The 17,035-nt window shown below is 35.1% G+C and overlaps 1 protein-coding gene across 3 annotated transcripts; it reads right to left on the reverse strand.

Annotated features, from left to right (window-relative positions):
• Nucleotides 1-1,245: 1,245 nt before the first annotated feature.
• LOC110648888 (phosphoacetylglucosamine mutase) lies at nt 1,246-5,598 on the reverse strand. 3 transcript variants are annotated; one of them, XM_021803254.2, is made up of 9 exons: nt 5,457-5,598; nt 5,103-5,365; nt 4,573-4,692; nt 4,273-4,415; nt 3,924-4,172; nt 2,531-2,949; nt 2,282-2,457; nt 1,921-2,017; nt 1,246-1,546 (listed from the first exon to the last, which is right to left on the reverse strand). In XM_021803254.2, the coding sequence occupies exons 1-9, from the start codon at nt 5,515-5,517 to the stop codon at nt 1,389-1,391; spliced, it is 1,686 nt and encodes a 561-aa protein (XP_021658946.2). In that variant the 5' UTR covers nt 5,518-5,598; the 3' UTR covers nt 1,246-1,388. The 3 variants fall into 3 exon arrangements, with proteins under 3 accessions (XP_021658946.2, XP_021658948.2, XP_021658949.2); XM_021803256.2 differs by having other exon boundaries at nt 5,103-5,375; nt 5,457-5,587; XM_021803257.2 differs by lacking the exon at nt 5,457-5,598 and having other exon boundaries at nt 4,536-4,692; nt 5,103-5,247.
• Between the last annotated feature and the right edge of the window lie 11,437 nt (nt 5,599-17,035).

Consider the following 17,035-nt stretch of genomic DNA (forward strand, 5'->3'; position numbering starts at 1 on the left):
GGATAGGACATTTATGCATTTAAAGCTTTGTATGGTGCCCTAAAGAGCTTTTGAGATTCCTTCCCTGACTTATTGCAGGAAACAAGGAAGAGTGAACTGTCTAATTATGCTAGAATTCCCTAGTTTCTAATGGAACACTTGATGCTTGCTTTTTTAATAACTGCAGAAAACCAAGATTAGAGAGTAGGTGATTTTTCTCTTTCAATAATAGCAGAAAGCCAAGGTTAAAGATTAGGTGATTTTTCTCATGATGGCACAAGACTAAGAACAAAGGATGATAACACAAGACTAAGAACAAAGGATGATTATTCTTGTAGTCAATATCCAACGCGTGGGTGATTATCCTTTATGCCAGTGTCCTGACTTGAGGAACAGACTTTGAAAAAACAACTAAGATATGAGCTAGCCAATTCAGTTACCCATTGGATTAATTGCTTTGTGTTAGGAGTCCTGCAACATTCCTTTACAGCAAGAATGATATTAATTAATGCCAAAAACTTGCCTGTTGGTTCTAGATTCTGGATTCCATGGAACACCAATATGGCTGATCAATGCATTTTAACAGCGTATATTTAAACCTGTGATTGAGGGACAGGTAACATTATTTTTTTATAATCTCATTATTTTGTTCCATAGTTGTGATTAAAGCTGCATTAGATGTGCTCAATAATCATGGATTTGGATAAATTTCCAATAAGGTGGAGTTTTAAAGGACTTTCTCCACCAAAGAAACAACTCTTCGGCTTAGCTCTGATGAATCAGACCGGAAAATCCTGATTTCTACCTCTAGATTACTGGTTCTTAGTGTTCTTGTTCTCATTCTGCTTGCAGAGCCACAGAGGAGATTTACACATGATAAAACTAATTCAGACTTGTGAAGTTTCCTTTCAATACTTTCAGAAACAAATATCAACTTTTGGCACTTTCAAAAACAAATACCAATCCTGGAATCAATATACAAATCGGTGCATTCAAGGTTCTATCGTCTCTAAAATTTTAATTTTTTAATCGAAAGTAGGTTGGATGTTGGCCCAACTAAAGACTTAAACCCGGTGAAAAGCTTCACTAGGTCTGTTAACTTCACTAGTTCTAGATTTAAACGTTGGCATCTGTAATTTCCGTCCATTGAATTTTTATAATGAAATGAAAATTTTAATAACTCAGTAATTTTCAACATACACATACGTAGGCATGTTTAATGCTAATTTGACTCATTCCATGATCTAATAAATGCACAAATCAAACCCATCTAAACTGCTGTGTGAAATTAAGATGAGCAAAAGTTGGAAAACAATTATTAGACTTACAACTATCCAGTGATCAACGATAAAAACTCCAATTTGACTATATGACAAATTAGTCATTTTGTTTAAAATAAAATAAAAATCCTATCTGGAGCTGCCAAATCCTAGGAACTGGTCCACAAGTTTTGCTACAGAGCTAGCAAGGCTGTCTGCTGCTTCTTGTGTTGATGCCTCTGCATATACACGTATAACATCCTCTGTGCCAGATGGCCGTATGAAAGATCGGCCTTGGGGATATTTGGCTGTATGACAAGTAAAAATCCTAGTTAGTTAATTCAATATGGCACACTCGCCAAAAAGATAAAGGAAAACTAGCAACTGCTACTTAGGAAGTTTCATTCAAGCATGCGTGAAAGCACACACCACCATAGCCACTCTGAGTGGTGAAAAATATAACATGTTGCAAATAGTGCGCACTTCATGGAACTCACTTTAGCAAGTGACATCATTTAATCATAGATTACATGTTTCTGTTTGCTCTATTTTTCTACTCGATGCTCATTACACAACTGTGCATACTATTAATCAAAGGTTGAAGATGCAACAAAAGAATGCACATAAAAATCCTGATAAACAATATGCCAGGTCTAAAACATCAGGTTTCAGAGTATTTTACCGATCTCTGCATTGATGGCATCTTGAATGCCAGGTGGCCTCACAACCATAGTCTCTGCATTTGCTGTTACTACAGCAGTTCTGTCTACGACTTTGACCTGACATCATGGAAGCAATAGAGGCATCAATTTCTGAATTCAAAGGAAAAAAGAAATATCACATGGACCATAATGATTATAAAATGAAGCCACCGAATCTCCTCACTACTTTAGCAAGATTCTTCAATCAGCATTAAAAAATTGGAGGGAGCAGCATTGAGGATGGATGGTATATCATGACAAAGGGAACAAGATGAGAACCAACAAATTAGAAATAGTCTTCCTTAAAAAAATTTTAAAAAAAAAGGACAGTGGGAAACATACCTTAAGCTGTCTGCTTGGTAGATCCTGATAAAGCTCAGCCCAGTTATGTATTGACCATCCCATATGTTGTAAAATGGCTTCTACCAATAGCAAACCACTTAAAGCATCTCCAACAGCCTGGTTGATCAGCTTACTAACAGCTAATAATCTCAAAGCAGCTTTATGCTGTTCCGATTCTGAGTCAAACAAAAATCTCAAGCTTCAGCCTTGCAAATAAGCAATAATAGTGCAAGATTCTATAGAAATAACCTTTATTTTTGGAAGACAACTCATTATATCTGCTTTCCAACCAAGATAAGAAGCATTCTGAGAACAAGATTGTGCCATGGCCATTGGCCTCAAAATAGATCCCAATATCATACCGAGCAGCTTGCTCATGCAAATATTTCACTCCTGTTGGGGTAAACACAACTTCAAGGCCTAACTGTTTGAGGTAATCTGTGGATGCTCCATTTGCATAAGCCGTCTGTATAACACCAAATCGAGCTTGATAGTTGTCACCGATCTTTTCATCTCCCTCCGTGCTAAGAACACTCAATTGCTCCTTGATGAATACAGCAAACAAAGATAGTATCTTGTCACCGTCAACAAGATCAATGACGTTGCTATTACTTGATGGCACAGAAAAATAAACAAGTCGATCAGCATCTCCATCCAAACTTGCACACCTATAAAACATTCATGCAGTTAGCTCCTATTCCCACCAATCAGCATCATAGTCTATATAGATGATCGCATATTATAAAATTTTAAAGTTTCAACACATACTCCCCTTGTTTGGAATGTAAAATTTTGTAAGAATTTAATTCAATTGATTTCTTTTTTACTAATTCTCCTGTTTAAAATGAAAGAATTCAATTTTTTTAACGTAAAAGATTTTTCATTTTAAAAGAAATAGAATTCATGCATGCTTGTGTGAGAATTCTTTTGAATTCTTGCAAATGATTTATTCCAAATAAACCCACTCAATTTGACAGGCCAAGAAGTTAAGAGTTCATAGACATCCTCCATCAACAGCCATAATAGCTATTCCATCAATTGGCAAATATTATTTTATCCTGGTTCAAAACAAAAGCCTTTTCAACAAAAGATAAATCTTCTGCTATTAACTATCTAACAACCATTGATTTACTGCTATTAACTGTCTAACAACTATTAGCCACGCTATCAAGCACTGAATACATGTTGACAAAATTCAAATGGCAACAAATCCATGCAGCCTACTCTTATAATGACAGAAAAAAAGAAAATGACAGTTGCAAAAATGTGAATTGTTGTCTGATTATGTTCCAAAAATGCCTCAGCACAGAAGGGTGATAGGTTAGTACGAGAAGGAGAGAGAAGGGAAAGGTGAAGTCTAAGATGACGTAGAGGGAAATAATATCAAAAGATTTATAAGTCTTGGATTTTGATGCGGACCTCGTGTCTAACAGAGCTGAATGGAAAAAAAAAAAAAAAAGAAGAAATCTATATAACCGACCCCAACTAGTTTGGGATTAAAGCCTTTTTATTTTTTTATGTTGCACCTTTCTTCCTCATCCAACATACTATAAAGCAGGCATGCCAATAAGCAGAGCAAGCAAAACATAAGGATTTTTTTGCATGAATAACAACCACACTATCAAACAATGAGATGGCTGACCTTGTCCCAACATCCTTAGAGCCAAATCCTTGTGGAACAACCTTTTCTTTCTGAACATAATCAGCGCCAACTCCTTCATTGAGTATACCTCCTCCTTTCCCGGAATTGCGAACCTCAATAGGCAAACCATTCAACATTTTCTTTAAAACTTCAATTTTTTCTCCACCAACGCCATTAGCCCCATCTATGACCAATTTGTCATCTATCTCCTGGAATTTTTGTCCATTTGGAATCAAATCAATCAAGCACCTAATAAAACATAAAAACCTCAAATGAAGCCATTTAGCGATGACCTTAATTCATTAACGATCACCTCTAACCAGGAAATACACTTATATCTCAAACAAACCTGAATGAACCAGCAAGCTGCTCATAGTAATCAACTTCAGTTGCTTTCATACCCTTATTTCTAGCACGAACCATCCAGTGTAGCTGTGGAGTCGTTAAAATTCCCATGTCAATAGCAAGAGCATCAACAATTGAATTGATTCCCTTCAGTGAAACAAAAAGCACAATTCAATTCAGACTATTTCTCAAAGAGATGAATTAAAAGGTTCAAGATCACAGCTTCAACCCTGTGAAAAAGGAAAAAAATTAGATGAACACACGCACATGCACAAGTTCATAACAGATGAGGGGAGGGGTATACTTGTTTAGCGGCTTCAAGAAGAGATTCACCACTAGGCCTTGTGTCTCTTCCCAACAATATCTCTGCTGACCGCACTCCATCAAAAGGGATGTTTTCCTTCTTTACAAATTCATCTATCAACTACATAGATAAATAAATAAATAAAAACTAAAAAAAAAAAACAACACATAAGTTCAATCTTTTAATTTAGGCACTAGAAAAAAAAGAACAAAAAATAATGATTGAAGGATAATTAACAACAGCATAAAAACAAACCACAACTCTTAAACCAACATTGCATCAACTAAAGAAAAAAACAAAATATAAGCAGACACAAACATTTCAGTCCCATTCTAGTAGGAGTCAGTTAAAAATTGATTATTTTTCTCTATATTCTGTTAAGCTAAAGATCAAATTTCAATTACAAAATCAGCCCACTTCAATTTTAGCCTTCCTTCTCATTAAGACAGTGTATATGTGGGTCTTTCTTGGACAAAACCATACCATCTCACAATCTCGACAAAAACCTTGTATGGGTATATATTACTGACCTGAAGAAGATGTTGGGGAGTGGCAGCATTGGCGATAGCATCAGCGAAAGGTTCCCAGTCTGGAGTGAGCATACCACCACTTGGGTCAGCAACTTTGATTCCATTATCGCTGGCTTTGTTGTGTGATGCAGTGATCATCAATCCAATCACTGAATGGGTTTTTAGAGATCTAAGAGCTGCCAAAATCCCAACTCTAAACACTGTCGATTGGAGAAGTGATGCGTCTGCCCTGAAACCAGCTGTACCATAGGATAGCCTCACTCCTGCAATGAACTGAAAATGGAATCAGAAACTAACTCTCCAGATCGAAAAGCTGAAAAGAGGTTAAGAAAAATTGTAATTGGGAATTGGGACCATGGGGAGGTGGAAAGCGAGAGGAGGAGTTGAGGATCAGAGATTTTTGATGTTCGTCCATGTCGTTGTTCCCAGGAGACAGTTTGCGTTCTTTGTTTTCTTCAGAAACCAGATTTTTACCTTGTTCCAAAATTCGCCGTCGCTTTTATATTTTTGAAATTAAATAATTTAATCTTCATTTAAGCATTGTCAAGAATAGAAATCTTTTCATCCAATATAGCACTTAATTTAAGTAAAAGGTAAATATAAATATATTTATTCAATTAAAAGAAATTTAATATTTAATTCTTAAATTTTGATAAATTTAATATTTAATTCCTAAATTTTGATGGTATTATAACTTAATTAATGTATTTTGAATATTAAATAATTTAATCTCTATATTTAAAAATTATTAGAATTATTAAAAAAAAATTTCTTACTAACTTTATTTTTATTAAAATTTTGTGAATTTTTCTTATAAAATATAAAAAATTAATTTATTTATAACAATTTTCCTTAATTAAAAAGAAACATAAATGAAAAATTAAATTGTTTAATTTTTAAGTATAAAGGTCAAATCGTAACGTCATCAAATTTAAAGGGTTAAATAGTAATTTTTTTTAATTGAATAAAAATATATTTATTATTTTCATTTAAATTAATAATAATATTAGACAAAAATCTTTATAATTTTGATAAAATTATAAGTGAGAGATTAAATTATTTAATTTTTAAAATATATAGATCAAATTATAACATTAATCAAAATTTAACGATCAAATAATAAATTTCTTACTTTTAAATATGATATTTTACCTCAAAGGCCTTTTCTTATTCTTCTTTTTCTTATATTCATTTGACATCATAAGTACTTAAAAAAAATAAAACTTTTTATTTCTACAAAATGAGAGTCAATCTCAAAGCAAATTACAAAATTAAGAAAATATTTAAAAGTTAGAGGATTGCAATTAAAAAATCACTAAAACGAACACATAAATTTTGATTATTTTAATAAAAGAATCAATTTAATTTAATTTTTAATTAATAATTTATGAAAAATTTAATTTTTCATTATCAACTGAGAGTGATGGAGGTAGAACTCAACTTTATTTATAAAGTTTTATTCACCGACAACTTGTTTGGGAGGAAGTTTTTGGAGGTAATTGATGAGTTTTTAAAGTACTATATCTATTTAAGAAGAAAGTTTTTTAAAGAAGGTAAAGTTGATGTAGTGGGAGGGTTAGAGCAATTAGATCTCAATAATTAGAGTTAGAATAAGGTGATTAGGGTTAGAATAAAAGAAAGTAATTAAGTTTAAAGAAAACTTGTGAATTAAAATTCTGAATTGAAAAATATGATAGAATACAGAAATTAACTATTGCTGTCCTATTTATACCTATTAGGACAAATCCTAATCTTAAATGGAAAAGTATTCCTAATGAAGTAAAATATTTTACTAAATAGGAATCCTAGATAAAGAAGAAAACTAAATAAGAATCCTACATAAAGAAGGAACACTGAGAAAAAAAAACGAAATCCTAATTTAATTCGAATGCTTCTGCATCATTCTCCCCAGGTCAGAGAAAAAGTTGGCTTTGATGAGTAAACCTTGACTCATATATGGTTGGATCAACTAGATTCAACTCTTCTTAAGAAATCCATGTACTTTCATTTGTTGATTTACCAAGCCACATTACCAAGAGTCATCTACAAGGGTTCCCTAGTCTAGATCGAACTTCCCTAACATCCAACACTTCTTCAATAACATCAGCCTTTGCAGCTGGTAGTTCCTGAATTGAAGTATCAATGAAAGATGCAACATCATCAAATCCATAAAAAGGATATAAGTTTGAAACATTAAATATCGGATTAATTTGAAACTCAAGTAGAAGCTCAATTAAAAAGGCATTTGAGCTAATTTTCTTCAACACCTTACAAGTCCTAGATTTCAGGTTGTGGTAAGTTCCTTTAGGAAATCGTTCTCATCTCAAATGCACAAGTACTTGATCACCTTCTTCAAATTCCTATGTACGACGATGTTGTTTGGTAGTAAAAGAATATGTTGCATTGTTGGCTTTTAAGGCAACTTTTACCTCTTCTTGAATCTTCTGAATGTGATCAACAAATGCTTCCCCTTCATCACTTACTCTTGGCAAGAGTAGCAAATCAAGCACATGTTGAGGTTTCAACCCATAAGCAGCTTCAAAAGGTGTCTTCTTTGTGCTTCGATTGACAAAATTGTTATAACCAAATTCAGCTTGGGGTATGACTAAATCCCACTTCTTTGTGTTGTTTCCTACAAGACATCTTAAAAGATTTCCCAAGCTACGATTAACAACTTCTGTTTGGCCATCAGTTTGTGGATGGCAAGTATTAGAATATTTCAATTGTCCCAAATTTTCTCTATATAGTCCTCCAAAAGTACCCCATAAACTTTACATCTCTATCAGAAACAATATAAGTTGGTACACCATGTAGTCTAACAAACTTTTGAAAGAATAATTCAGCAATATGAGTTGCATAAAAGGTTTTAGAACATGGAATATAGTGTGCCATTTTTTAAAAATGATCTACCACAATAAAGATAGAATCAAATATATTTGCTGTCTTTAGAAGTCCCAAAACAAAATCTATATTCCATGGTGCATTTGATTTAGGTAAATGAGTATACAAACCTGTGTTTTAACCACCTCCTTTGCCAAATAAACAAGCTAGACATCTCTTTACCAATTTCTCCACGTCCCTTTGTAACTCCACCATTAGCAACGATTGGCAATCATTGCGAAAATTTTGTCCCTATCGAAAAGTCCTCCAAAACCATTTCCATGACATTGTCTAATAATTTGCTCCTTTAAAGACCCTTCTGGAATGCATAACTAATTTTCTCTAAACAAATAATCTTCATGTAATGTAGAAGGCAAATTTTTAGCTTGTAAGGAATGTTGCAAATCAACAATTATTTTTCTAAAATAAGGATCAAAACTATACTGATTTTTTAATTCCTCAAAACTTGTGACTTGAGTGTTCATAATTGACAAACGTAAGGATCACCTACTTAAAGCATCAGCTACAATATTAGGTTGTCCTTACTTATATTTCAAAAATTACCTTACTAAAATATTAGGTTGTGAGGAATGTTGCAAATCAACAATATCTTACTAAAATAAGGATCAAAACCACACTGATTTTTTAATTCCTCAAAACCTGTGACTTGAGTGCTCATAACAAACAAACGTAAGGATCACCAACTTAAAGTATCAGCTACAATATTAGGTTATCCTGACTTATATTTTAAAAAGAAGTTAAATTCATCAAGGAAAGAACTCCACTTAGCATGTTGATCATTTAGCTTTTTCTGAGACTATAAGTATCTCAAAGCTTGAAGGTCAGAATAAACCACAAACTCACAATAGGCTAAGTAATGCTGCCAATGATTAATTGCTCTTACTAAGGCATAGAACTCTAGGTCATAAGTCGAATAAAATCTCCTAGAATCAGACAACTTGTCACTGAAAAATTCTAGAGGCTTTCCATCTTGACTTAGAACTGCTCCAATTCTTACATGTGAAGCATCACACTCAGCGATAAAGAACTCAAAATCTGGTAGTGCAAGAACTGATGCTTCAATCATCAAAACTTTCACTTATTCAAAAGTTTTTATGCAGATTTAGACCACTCAGAATCACCCCTTTTCATTGATTCAATTATAAGACTAATAATAGAACTGAAATTTTGAATAAATCTCCTATAAAAAGACTCCAAATCATAAAAACTCCTAACTTTTTATGGATTGAGGTGCTGGACCCTCAGTAATTACACAAACTTTTTTCGGATTTGGTTTTAAACCTTCTACCAAAGAAACATCACTTCTAATTGCAGGAAACTACATTTTTTTTATGTTTATATACAATTGTTGAAGTACTTTTAGCACTTGTCATAAATGTTCTGAATGTTCTTCCTTAGTGTGGCTATATATCAAAATGTTATCAAAATATACCACAGCAAAAGAATTCAAGAAAGGCTTGGGTACATTAGCCATGACCCTTATGAATGTACTTGGCGCATTAAAAAGGCCAAATGGCATCCCCAACTATTCGAATAACCCATCTTTCGTCTCAAAAGCTCTCTTCCATTCATCTTTGCGCGGTGATATCCACTCTTCAAATCAATCTTGGAAAACATTTCGAAACCAGTCAATTAATCAAGCATATCTTCCAATCGAGGAATAAGAAAGCGATACTTGACTATAATCTTGTTTATGGCTTAGCTATCCACACATATTCTCCATGAACCATTTTTCTTTGGAGCTAATAAAGCTGGACTAGCGTAAGGACTCTTACTTTTACGCACCAAACCCTTCTCCAATAACTGCTTGACCTGCCTTTTTATTTCATCTCGTTGCATAGGAGGCATTCTATGTGCAGGCAAATTTGGTAAAGTTGCTCTCGGTACCAAATTAATAGCATGTTGAATGCTTCTTAAAGGTGGTAAGTTTTTTGGCCCATCCTCACTAACTAACTCTTCATATTCCTTCAACATCTGGTGGACTTCAATGGGATATTAAGGTGATTTTCCAAACTGGTTAGTTTTTGCCACTTTTTTTACTAATGAATATATGCCTCCCATATCTCTACTTTCAGCTTCAAACTTTTCAGCACTCAAATATCCATTTATGGTGCTGGTTGTAGAACTCTTAGTTACTAATTGCTTTGATACAAAGTGTGCCTCTTGTTGTCTTTGTACAAGGAGTAAGTATTTGGCTTTGTCTTATGAATCATATCATGATCAAACAACCAAGGTCTCCCAACAAGAATGTGCCCAACATCCATTGGTACAACATCACACAAAGTTCCATCTTCCAAGTTACCTCCCATGGTGAATTTCACCAAACATTGAGAAGTTAGTGGTATCTCATGCCCCTTTTTTTAGCTAACCAACTTTGCACGAGTGAAGATGTTTTGTTGTAGGAAGCTTCAGTTTGTCCGCAGCTTCTTTAGATATGATATTTTCCCTGCTTCCTCCATCAATGACAAGATCACCAACCTCTACAAATAACACATGTATGAAAAATACTATGCCTCCTCCAATCTTACTCATCATCTTTGATTGTCATCATCATCACCCTTTGTGCCACCAAGGTTTCAACTTGGGCTGGATGAACATCAATTTCCTCTATCTCCTCATCATATTCATCAAAAATTGGATCTAACTCTTCCTCAAAACTCGGTTAAATTCACTCTCCTTTGAGGGCAAATGAATGAAGTATGTCCCTTCTCTTCACAAGTAAAACATCGGACTTGAGTATTGCTACCTCCTTTAGCTGTAGATGAACCAAAATTAGTTTGTCTACCATAAGGTGCTATACTTTTCTCTTTATTGCTTCTTTTAATATTTGTTGCACCTCTATTGTTTTTTATTATGCACAACAACCTCCTTCTAGTTTTATTGGCCAATTTGATACTCATGTCCAACCCCCAATTATTTTGTCAATTTGTTCATTACTTTCAGATAAACTAACTCGAATTGATAGGTTATTAAATTCTACAATGTACTCTTTAATGAACATGTTGTTTGCTTCAAACAATGGCACTTTTCATACAATTCCTTTGTATAATTAGAACGCAAAAATTGCTTTCATATTTTAGTTTTCATGTGCTCTCAATTGCTTATTTTAGGCTTACCTTGTTGCGCATGTTGCTCTTCAACTCTCTTCCACCATTGAAGTGTAATTCACTTCAATTTAAGCTTTACAAATAACAACTTTCGATTTTCAGCTATGGGTTTCCATTCAAAGTAATTCTCCAAACTAGCTTCCCAATCCAAATAATCCTCTACACGTAACTTTCTATGAAAATCAGCTACTTCATTTTTCACTCCTCCACCATTCAATTCAAGAGCATGTAGTAAATGTTGTTCTAATCCACTTGTACCACTTAATTTGCAAGTCCTACTTCATAAAAAAAGTTCACGTTCTCAATCTCCTCTTCAATCTCAAGATCTTCTTTAATCTCGAGTTCTTTGTGGTTGCCTTCTAGAATCTCCATTCAAGCTTCTATAGGTTCCTGACGCTGCAAGGCTTATACAGCTCGAGTCAAGTCCTAAATCATCCTCTGCATCTCAGTCAACTCTGTTTGTTGGGGTTGATTGCCTCTACCTCGATCTCTGTCTGCCAACCATAATCAGAACTAGAAAAAAAAAATCTTACAGTAATTTAGGACCTTTTTTCGCTTTAATACCACTTGATATAGTGGGAGAGTTATGGCTTGAAAAAAAAAAAAACTAAAATCCTAATTTAATTTGGATGCTCTTGCATCAAAAGTTTTCGAAGGGTTCTAAAACCTCCAAAACGCTCACTTTTTTAACTCACTTTTCAAGCCATTGAATTAGTGGATTTGAAAAGTTTTGCAACCTTACCTTCTATTATCTTACCTTACCTTATTTTATAAAACATTTCCTTACTCCATCCAAAAACATTGTAAGGTAGTTATCCCTTATTCCATCCAAAAACATTATAAGGTAGTTGTTGTGCTGTCTAAATGGGGATATTTTTTCTAGGCTTTATCATGTAGTTCAGTTGTTTCAGCTCTTGTAGTCTTTCATTTTCATCTAGAGAAGCATAATTTTGATGGGTTTGATGTTGGAGTTTCATATGCGTTGCTATTTGGTGCTATAGGATTGCATACAATGTCTCTTCTCATGACCATTTTCTCTTATTGGAGTTGTTTCAACAATTTGGCAGTGATGATTTTTCGCAAATTCCTCAGTATCAAGAGGTCAAAGTGGTGTGGCTATGAGATAAAACCTGTTGTAAAATTGACAGTTCTGGTTACCCCCCAAGAGTAGCTAGTGTGGTAGTATGATCAAGAAAGTCCATCAATACATGAGCAATCGCATGAAAAGATCATTCAATTTACAAACATGGAAACACCCATTAAGAAGTTAGGCAATCTCAACTACAAAATTATTGGTTTCATGGGTCTCAATGACTTTGTAGACGAGATAACACATGTCTTAATTGAGCCATTCACCAAGGAGCTTTGAGAATTCATTTTTAGTGAGCTAAAAAAGAAATCACTTAAAGCAGATGATCTGAAAACCGCCAAGAGGATATGTTCAACCAGAGGAGATTGGGTTTTCCAGGATGTTGATCCATATCAATGTCATGGCTTAATGCCTTATGTTTCATAATGTTGTTTATGATTAGAGCCTTTTATTGTGGCATATTACAACTGACCTCCTATACAATAAGAAACTGATGATAAAGAAAATTCAAAGAGTTATAGTCACAGAAAATTCTACAAGATTTTATCAGATTACATGTTGTATCTTCTAATTATGCAACCTACCATAATGGCAGCCAAATTCAGAGACACCTGTGCCATAGCTGACAGATTCTTTAAAAGAAGGGGCCTGAGATCCAATGAGGAAAAGGAAGCATGTAAAAGCATTCTCGCAGTAAATACAGAAGTTAAGCCTATTATCGTGTGATGAGAATCATCATGGAGCACCACCACCCTTCAAAGGGGCAATCACTAGGGCAAGAGCTAAGCAACTTCAAAGCATGCTCATGGACCATAAAAGGATTTTCGGCTTAAGAGGGGAGCTGCAGAAGGAAGGCCTAGCTTGCTTGCTCTAAGAATCTAAGTGGATCACAATGTGCCAAGCTGGAGCTTCCATTACCACGTCACCAGCCACGTCAAATTCCATTGCCACATCACTAGCCGCGTCACCAGCCACTTTCGACATGCCTCATGCCACCTTGGAGTCCACTTGGCAGCCACCTAGGTGTTTGTAGGGTTCACGCCACGTGGAGGGAGCTCATTGGTTCATTTGAATTAAAGAGAGCTACTTTTTGACCAAGTGGGCCTCAATATTCTGCCACAAAGAGGGACTAATTGCTGCCACCTTCTGCCCTTTTACAATTAATGCTGCTGCCATCTTTTGTCTTTATAATTAATACACTTACTATTCTTATTAGGATAGCCAACATGGCACGATTATTTGTAACTTTTGTCTTAACAATTTTAGCTTGTGTTTCTGTAACCCTAGGTTTATAAGAAAGAGAATACCATCTTCTTCCTTCAGTTTTTATTTTTGCTATACATGAGAGCCTCCCTTAGAGAGAGTTTGAGTCTTCTTTCTTGCTAGTTTCTGGAAGAACTAAAACTTAGGCAACTTGATCACTTGCCTATTTTACTTAATGATCAATGTAATCTCCCACAAGTTGGGTTATTGTGTTGACACTTGATCTGTTCCTCTTTGAAATATATATTCTGGTGCTTCTTTTTCCATAGAGATTGCATCTTATTTTGTTCAAAGAAAACTTGTTTTGGTGTTGATGATTCTTGGGTTCCATTAGAGGTTTGCATCCTTAGGCAATGTTCATTTGGGTGCTTATCACATTGGTATCAGAGCATTAGGGCATCAAATCAAGTAAGTATCCTTCATTCCTTATCTTCCTTTAGTTGATTTTTCTGTTTAGTTTAAGCTTCTAAGGCATTCTGCCAAAGAAGACATTTCTAGGGTTTTTGTTTTTCTTCATCTTCCATGCTTTTCATTTTTGTTTCTAATACTTGCTGCTGAAATCTTCATCTAGGGTTTTAGAGAAGTTTCTTTAGATCTGTCTTTGATTCTAGTTTTGTCTTAGGGTTTAATCTATATTCTAGCTTATACCATCTTTGTGCTAGCTAATTTCTTTGAACTCTTGCATAATATCAAGCAGGTTGAGCCTACTACAGTAATTTTGATTTATGAGAGATTGATGAACTGATGACTGAAATTGGGAATTGACATAATTAGTAACTGATAGCAATGCAATTTTGATGATATATCTACTGCCCTATTTGAAGTTCGTGGTGTTTGTGCTGGAATTGTGATTTCTTACCATTGGGGGAAATTATAGAAACGTAGGGTTAAAGTTTGAATTTGGCTTTGAAATTTCACTAGAATCATTTGGGTATAATTATTGTGCTTCATACCAAATTTGGGGTGAAAATAGTACTGTTTGCCTATTGAACCAAATTTTGCGTAGAAACTAGACTATTTTTAGTTCACATAGCAAACTAACCCAAAAAACTCTGAAAATTTACAGGCTTTTTATACCTCATTTCACTAGTTCCTGTGTCAATTTTGGGAGTTTTTTTGACATTGTTTGCCTAGCAAACCAAAATTTTGCGACAGACCTAATCAAATTTAGTTCACATAAGAAACCAATCCGAAAAACTCTGAAAATCTATAGGCTATTTATACCCCATTTCAGTAGTTCCCATGTCAATTTTGGGGGTCGTTTGATGCTGTTCTTTTATCGAACCAAAATTTTGCGGCAGACCTGATCAAATTTAGTTTATATAGTAAACCCCCTTAGAAACTGCTAAAATTTTACCAGTTGTTGGCCAGTATTGGGTTTCCAATGTGTAACAAATTTCAGATCAAAATATAGTCGTTTGTGTGGTGAACCGAAATTGGAGTATATTTTTAGTAAATTATGTTAACTGCTGGTATCTGTGCTGCATTGATTATGAAATTTGATATTTGAGCTTGATATCATTTCATTAGGTTGTCTTCATTCCAGTTTACTAACTCTTCATTTGGTGTCTATATCTTATTTTGACCCCAATGTCACATTGCTTGTTCTTGTGTCACGTCTTGTTCCTTGTCGTTTTTATCATTTTGTTTAAAATTTATGAGTTTTTGAATTGCCATTGGTATCTTAGTTCCAAGGGAACCAAGCAAGAAGAAGTGAGTGGTAAAAGGCTTGAGTGTGTGAGTGCATTAGAGGGTAAAAGCCATCTGTTTGTGTGAAACACCGAGAGAGGGTTAGCCATTTCCTACTAACTTGTTTTCTTGCAACTCAAAATCATGTCAAATGAAACTGGTAGTAGTAGGGAGAGAGTCCTAGTTGATGAAGCTATGTATAGGGACATCGTGGCTGCACAATTTGAGAGGTTGACTTTGGGCATGAATACATTGAGGGATGATGTGAATAGGATTTTGGAGGAGATGAGAAGGGATAGGGAAGAGAGAGCAAGGGGTAGAGATGATGCTAGGGACAGAAGGCAAGAAGTAAGAAATATAGGGGAACCAAGAGTGGAGAACCTTGAGGGTGAAGTGCATGTTGAGGAAGAGTTTGAGGAAGCAATAGAAGAAGAATTTGATGTTGGGAACTACAACTATGGTGGTAGGGGTTATAGACCACCTAGGGCCAGGGAGCTAGAGGTAGAAGAGGAGGTAGGTTGCCTAGATTTGGGGAGTATAGATATGGTGATTATGGATATGGAGGCCCAGAAGAGAGGGTAGACACTAATATGGGTAGTATTAAGATGAAAATTCCTCCCTTTCATGGGAAGGAGAATCCGGATGCTTACATGGAATGGGAAAGGCAAGTTGAGCTAATTTTTGAGTGTCATAACTATAGTGAAGAAAAGAAGGTGAAACTTGTAACTGTAGAGTTTAAGGAGTATGCTATAGTGTGGTGGTACCAGTTGATGGTTAGGAGAAGGACTTTAAGTCTTAGACCCATTGCTTCTTGGGAGGCTATGAAATAAGCAATGAGGGAGAGATTTGTTCCCCAACACTACTTTAGGGAACTCCACCAAAGGTTGCAAAGGATGACACAAGGAGGGAAGAGTGTAGAGGAATACTATAAGGCAATGGAGATAACCTTAGTAAGGGCACAATTAGATGAACCTCCAGAGGCTACTATGGCACATTTCCTAGCTGGTCTTAACATGGAGATTGCACATGTTGTTGAGTTGGACTCTTACACTAATTTGACTGAGTTGGTGCACATAGCCATTAAAGTAGAAAAACAATTGAAGATGAAGAGAGCTTTAAAGTATGGTAGTGGTGTCCATTCAGCTCCAAAGGCCCCTTGGAAACCAAATGTAGATAAGACTTCTAAGTGTGAGAAAGAAATTCCTAAGTTTAGGAAAGAAGAGTGGAAGGGAAAGAAAAGGTAGAAAGTAAAGATAAGGAAAAGGGAGGTATGCCACTACTAAGACTAGAGATGTGAAGTGTTTCAAGTGTTTGGGATACGGGCATTATGCTTCCCAATGTTCTAACAAGAGAGTCATGGTGATTAGGGAAGATGGGGAGGTAGAGAGTGAGGAAGAAAATGAATTCGAACCTTTGATGTTAGTTGAGGGGAATGAAAATGAAGAGGATGTGCACGTTGAAGAGCCATCCGATGGGTATGACTTTGCATTGGTTACCATGAGGACCTTGAGTGCTCAACCTATTGTAGATAGTGATGAGTTGCAAAGGGAAAACATCTTTCATACTAGGTGTGTAGTGAAGGAGAAATTATGTAGCATGATTATAGATGGGGGTAGTTGTTGCAATGTGGCTAGTTCCTTACTTGTGGAGAAATTAGGATTGCCTACCCTTAAGCATCCTAAACCTTATGGGTTATAATGGCTAAATGATTGCAACAAAGTGAAGGTAACTAAGCAAGTAGTGGTACCTTTCACTATAGGGAGCTACCATGATGAGGTCTTATGTGATGTAGTGCCCATGATAGCTACAAATATCTTGCTAGGTAGGCCATGGCAGTATGATAGGTATGTGATTCATGATGGGAGGAAGAATCACTACAATTT

The sequence above is a fragment of the Hevea brasiliensis genome, chromosome 15, assembly GCF_030052815.1.
Source record: "Hevea brasiliensis isolate MT/VB/25A 57/8 chromosome 15, ASM3005281v1, whole genome shotgun sequence".
Classification (NCBI taxonomy): Eukaryota; Viridiplantae; Streptophyta; class Magnoliopsida; order Malpighiales; family Euphorbiaceae; genus Hevea; species Hevea brasiliensis.

What these genes read in the sequence shown, in the direction of transcription:
- LOC110648888 (XM_021803254.2), bottom strand. Translation starts at nt 5,517, where the DNA reads ATGGACGAACATCAAAAATCTCTGATCCTCAACTCCTCCTCTCGCTTT. An exon ending in TTCTTGAAGCCGCTAAACAA is followed by an intron (nt 4,416 to 4,572) that starts GTATACCCCTCC and finishes GTTTCACTGAAG; the next exon opens with GGAATCAATTCAATTGTTGA. An exon ending in GTTGTCTTCCAAAAATAAAG is followed by an intron (nt 2,458 to 2,530) that starts GTTATTTCTATA and finishes TGTTTGACTCAG; the next exon opens with AATCGGAACAGCATAAAGCT.